Below are 6,150 nucleotides of genomic sequence, written 5' to 3'. Positions count from 1 at the left end.
TCCCATCATGATTTTGATATATCATGGGTTGAAATTAAATGGGAATTTTTGGAGAGTTTTTGCTGATGTGCAGATGACCAAGACAGCAGGCAATACAGAAAAAGTTTAATGCATAAAAATATATGTATAATATTGTATAATAGCAATATATTTCATCTAATAAAAGATAATCTAAAATACAATCATAATTCAAACTTTCTCTCTAGTATGAAGGGAGAACCAAAAATTTTAACATGGATTTTCCAGATCGAAAAGGTGCCATCTCCCTATGTGATGTGGAAGGGATAACTGTATTTTACTGTTAGGAAAAGGGATAGTCGCTGAATTGGTGATTTCATTAGCAGTCCAGGTGAGGAAATTCCCTTGGCAGGTCAGCCCCTTCTCCGAAACACAGAGCCTAATAGAATTGCCTAGAGCTCTCTTTAGTGAATAGCCCAAGACCCCATAGCCAGTATGTGTCCGAGGCAAGATGGTCTTCCTCTGAGCTCAGCCTTGGAGCTCTGTTGTATTTATTCTAAAAACATTTTTAGTGTTAATTTAGTGCTTTTGAGAACGTGGGGGTGCTTATTACTTTTAATATGAGAAACCTAAAATAGGAGTTAACAAACCAAGACAACGGGGAGTTTAGGATCAGGGGTAGAAATGCCTTTTGCCTCCCCCTCTGTCTCTGTGACTGAGGACTTCTGAGCATCCTCCACACCCTCTGCTCCAAAGCCCTTGAGCATACTTTTCCAGTGGTAGAGACTGTTTCTGGCAGAAGAGCGGATTTCTCGGCTTCTCAGACCATAGATGATAGGGTTGACCATGGAGTTGATTAGACAGAGCATGGAACAAAAGGCAAAGACCTTCCTAATGTATTCATTCATTGAGGCAACCAAACTGTGGACCATGAGGGTCAGCACGGGGCAGCCAGCAGAGGAGCAGGACCACCAGCACCACCCCCAGGGTCTTGGCCAGCCTCACGTCCAGCCGCATCCGAGACAAGCCCGTTAAGCGTCTCTGTTGGTACACTACCAAATTGGACGTGTGCTGATAAGCCTTCCACAGGACATAGGTATAGGTGTAGAGGATGGCGACCAGCAGGATGGCAATGAACACGATCCAGCTCAGCAGGTAGTCGTTGGGAATGAGGGGGAAGAGTTCAGAGCAGTGTTCGGGGCAGCAAGTCCACCCCATGAGTGGCAGGTAGGAGACCATTACTGAGATGGCCCACATGGCCGCCAGCGTGGCCAGCGCCCTTCCACGGGTGAGCAGGGTCTTGTATTTAGCAGGGTGGCGCAGGCAGAGGTAGCGGTCAACGGCGGTCAGCAGCAGGCTGCCCACGGAGCCTGTGAAGGTCATGGTCACCCCCCCAAGCTTTAGGAGAAAGGTGGTTTGGGACTCTTTGTGGTGGAAGACGTGGAATTTTACAAAGCTGATGACAAAAAACAGACTGGCTAGGAAGTCGGCAGCCGCAAGGCTGCTAATGAACAGGTAGGAGGGCTTTCTGCGGAGCCTGGGGGAGGACAGGATCAGGAAGAGCAGTACGGCATTCTCCAGGACACAAAGGATGCCCAGGAGAGAACAGAGCACAGCAATGGCCGTCTTCTGGGGAAAATCCAGTACCATGTATTTCTCAAAGGCATCGGACTCCAACTGTCCCTGGGACGTATTGTCAGAGTTCCAGCAGCTGTCCATGGTGTCTCTGAAGACACGTAGATCTCTACAGAAGGAACAGACATGAGGAAAGAAATCTTTAGACATTGCCCCATGTCGTGGGGACTCAGGAGATGGAGAAAGGGCTGCCCTCCACCAAGGGACAGCCTGTGGAAAATTTGTCTTCTATGCCCCGGGTCTTATTCTACATCCTTTTCTTCTCTACCTGAGGGTGATCAACCAAGTTCTAGTTTCCCAGGCTCCCATGTTTTTCCTTATTCTTCTCCATCACCACTGGTCCTTAGCACCTTTAACCATCCCCAGGTATACATGACTGCTACAGAAAGTGGATTGTCATTTAGATCCTTGTAATTGTTAATGTAGGCTTTAGGCAGAGACCTAAGTCGGTACTCCTATTAACAGTCTTCTGCATGGATATTATAAGCTCTTATAGACCTTCACCATGTTTTACTGCTAGCCCTGCAGCGTTCAAAAGTGGGCCAGGAAATGGGATGGAGAAGCCATGACATGATTCTAGGGGCCCAGGCTTAAGAAAATAGATAGAGGCTGACACAACTAGAAGTGACCTTTAGAATGGAGAATGCCAGAGCTGTGAACAGACCTAGAACAGAGAATGTCACAGCTGGGAAATACCTTATAACACACAATGACAAAGCTAGAAGAGACCTAAAACACAAATCTAAGCTGGAAGGATAGTAGAACACAGAATGTCAGAGCTGGGAGGCCCTTAGAACCCAGGAGGTCAGGGCTGGGAGGGCCCTTAGAACCCAGGAGGTCAGGGCTGGGAGGGCCCTTAGAACCCGGGAGGTCAGGGCTGGGAGGGCCCTTAGAACCCAGGAGGTCAGAGCTGGGAGGGCCCTTAGAATCCGGGAGGTCAGAGCTGGGAGGGCCCTTAGAACCCAGGAGGTCAGAGCTGGGAGGGCCCTTAGAACCCAGGAGGTCAGAGCTGGGAGGGCCCTTAGAATCCGGGAGGTCAGAGCTGGGAGGGCCCTTAGAACATGGAATAAGGAAGCAGGGAAGATATTTAGAACATGGAATATGGGACAGAGAGGATCTAAAAAACATGGAATATGAGGGCTGAAAGGATAGTCTTTGCAGAAGAATTAATGGGATTGTGAAGGACCTCACCACATGCTGTGTACAAGCATCAGTTGAACAAACCAGAATCATAACTTTTGAGCCTCAGAAGGGACTTCTGTCACCATTCAGTCTACCTCATTCATAGGAGAGATCCCCAGCACAATTTACTGACTAGGGGTTTTTCAACTTCTGTTTGAATTCTCCCAGGAGCAGGAAGCCACCATGTCTCTGGGCAGCCCTTCTGCTTCAGGGCAGTTCTAATGGATAGGAGGTTTTCTTTACATCAAGCTTGCATTGGCCATTGTAGTTCCTTCTTTCCCTGATCTAATGCCTTCTTTCCCCCAGTCATCCTTTAAATACTAGGAAAAAAAAGTTACCAGGCTACTTTTCAACCTTAAATGGGCTTGGTTCCTTTGACAGATTCTCATATCTCATGGACTTGAGGCTTAGCCACATCCTGCTGAACAGAGACTCACCATCTTCATGCCCAACTTAGGGCAAATATTTGATTGGCTCAGACCACTGCAGCTCAGAACTCTAGAGCTCAAGTGAAGCTCCAAGCTTGTCTCTTCTGTATTGCTATTGTTTGGTTGTGTCTTTGAGATCCCATTTGGAGTTTTCTTGGCAAAGATGCTGGAGCTTCTCCAGCTCATTTTACAGATGAGGAAACTGAGGCAGACAGGGTTAAAATGACTTGACTGGAGTCACACAGCTAGAAAGTATCTGAGTGACCCTGGGCAAGAGATGCACTAGGTCTGTTGCCCATGTACCCATGATTAGAGGCATAATGTGCAGTAAGGAAGAACTTTTTTTCCCTGAGGCAATTGGGGTTAAGTGACTTGCCCAGGGTCACACAGCTAGGAAGTGTTAAATGTCTGAGGCCAGATTTGAACTCGGTCCTCCTGACTTCAGAGCTACACCAACTAGTTGCCCCAGGAAGAACTTTCTAACAAATTAATGCTACCCAAAGATGGCTGGCTTGGGAGGCGAAATATTCTCCATCACTCTATGGCCATATGGCTTCTTAGTCTTAGAGCTAGCCCACAGAGGTCACCTCGCCCAATTTTATCTCATGAATAGTAAGACTCAGACTTAAATAACTTGCCTAAGATAAATAGTAAATAGCAGGGCTAGGAATGAGTGATCCCAAAGGTTCCTTCTAGCTTGGACACCTGGGATCTCAACACGCCCCACACAAATCACTGTTCTGCAGACACCTCCTCCCCTCAGCCTTCACCAGCAGCAAAAGGGTAGGGGCTGCGGACAACCTGAACAACTTTAGGAGGGGCATTTCAGTGAGACAAGTGCCCATGCTTGAAATGCCACCATAACCTAAAAAAGAGGAGAGAGGCAGGAAGTGTTCAGGGCTGGGGTCATGGGCCTGTGGCCAAGCGTGGCAAGAAAAGTCTTTTTTCAGCACTTTCCAAAAGACCCCCCCCATATGCTCCCCTTTCTTTTCCCCTACATTGTTCCGGAAGTAAGGTCTCAGGGGATCTCAGAGGATCCAAGTAGACCCTCCCCCTCCCTTCTGATACTGCTACCTCAGGCTGCCCTGAATTTGTGAGCCATCACTTCTCCATTGTTGGAGGAGGGAAGCTGAAGGGCAAGCAGAGAAAACGACTCACCCAACAGTGGAACTTGTGAGCCCAGCTGGCTAACAGGAAGGCTTCTGGGACGGAGGGGGGGCAAGCTCTAGTGGCCCCCGCAGATCCCTCCCTGGAGAACCTGGGAGCTTCGCAGACTGGGCCAGGCCGACATTGTTACTAGGAAGGAGAGTTAGAGTAATCAAAAAAATGGGTTGACGTAACCACACATAACCACAGAATACATGAAGCAACAGACCACTTATCTGTACTTCACAAAAACAAAATCTTTTCCCTTCTAGGAGAAACAGGCCCCAAGCTTCACACAAGAGGCAAACACAGAACGTTTGCTCTGTTGCTTTACACTGATGTCTCAAGGATCACACTCTCCTCTGAGGGTTTCTACTATAAAAGGGGCTTCTGGTGAAATCTGAAGAAAGGAAATGCTAAAAGTGGAGGAACTGTGCCCCTGGGTGTGAGCAGGGGGATTTCTGACTAGAAGTGAAAGTGTTCTCAGGTCCATGAGAGTAGGATATGGTCATATTAAGGTTGGGTTCGGTACCTACTGGGTATGACCTACTGGGTCACTCTCCTGAACCTGTGGGGGCAAAGTAAGTTTGCAAGCAGCTGGGCTACTCTGGGCCAGAGTCAGTGTCTATTCCCCACAAATGTGTGAAGACAAGAATTTCAGAGATGGTTAAAAATGAAAGAAAAGACAGAATGTGGGATACTAGATCTGGGGGCTCAGCTAGACACAAGCAGATTAGATTTGGATGGGACTTTAAGACATAAAATGTAAGAACTTGGAGAATTCTTAGAACCCAGAATGTCAATCCTGAGAGGGGCCCTAGAACCCAGAATGTCAGAGCTGGGAGGGTCCTTAGAACCCAGGAGGTCAGAGCTGGGAGGGCCCTTAGAACCCAGGATGTCAGAGCTGGGAGGGCCCTTAGAACCCAGGAGGTCAGAGCTGGGAGGGCCCTTAGAACCCAGGAGGTCAGAGCTGGGAGGGTCCTTAGAACCCGGGAGGTCAGAGCTGGGAGGGGCCTTAGAACCCAGGAGGTCAGAGCTGGGAGGGTCCTTAGAACCCAGGAGGTCAGAGCTGGGAGGGTACCTTAGAACCCAGGAGGTCAGAGCTGGGAGGGCCCTTAGAACCCAGGAGGTCAGAGCTGGGAGGGCCCTTAGAACCCAGGAGGTCAGAGCTGGGAGGGTCCTTAGAACCCAGGAGGTCAGAGCTGGGAGGGCCCTTAGAACCCGGGAGGTCAGAGCTGGGAGGGCCCTTAGAACCCAGGAGGTCAGAGCTGGGAGGATCCTTAGGACACAGAACATCAGATACAAAGACAAAAATAAAATTTCCCCTGTCCTAAAAGGGGTAGAACCTATCTGTACATACATAGGCATGTACTAAATAATTGATTGATTGGTGTGTTTTTATACATATATAAATCAATTATTATAATCAATCAGTTATTTACTACCGATCAGGTGCCAGGCACTGTGCTAAGTGCTAAGGATACAAAAAGAAGTAAAAGACAAGCCCTGCCCTCAAGGAGCTTAACATCTACTTTGGGAGACAGCAAGCAAACATGTATGTACAAAACGAGTTATATACCGGATAAAAATAAAATAATTAATGGAGAGAAGGCCCTGGAACTAGGAGCAGTTGGGAAAGGCTTCCAGGAAAAGATTAATTTGGGATTTAAAGGAAGTCAAAGAGGTTAATAGGCAGAACAGGGAAGGAGACATGGAAGATTGTCAGAGGAAGATGCTTGGAGCCCAGAGATGGAGGGTCTTGTTCATGTAAAAGCCAAAAGGCTGGAATCACTGGATCAAA

The 6,150-nt window shown here is 48.0% G+C and overlaps 1 protein-coding gene across 1 annotated transcript; it reads right to left on the bottom strand.

Moving 5' to 3' along the window:
* Nucleotides 1-466: 466 nt before the first annotated feature.
* Nucleotides 467-4,499, bottom strand: CNR2 (cannabinoid receptor 2). The gene is given in 3 exon segments (XM_074305857.1): nucleotides 467-905; nucleotides 907-1,702; nucleotides 4,362-4,499. Coding segments are annotated over 2 exon segments (1,077 nt in total). The 5' UTR covers nucleotides 1,678-1,702; nucleotides 4,362-4,499; the 3' UTR covers nucleotides 467-599.
* Between the last annotated feature and the right edge of the window lie 1,651 nt (nucleotides 4,500-6,150).

Source organism: Sminthopsis crassicaudata, chromosome 3 (assembly GCF_048593235.1).
Source record: "Sminthopsis crassicaudata isolate SCR6 chromosome 3, ASM4859323v1, whole genome shotgun sequence".
NCBI lineage: Eukaryota > Metazoa > Chordata > Mammalia > Dasyuromorphia > Dasyuridae > Sminthopsis > Sminthopsis crassicaudata.
The sequence above is the reverse complement of the archived record's forward strand: the minus strand, read 5'-3'. Positions and strand labels throughout refer to the sequence as shown.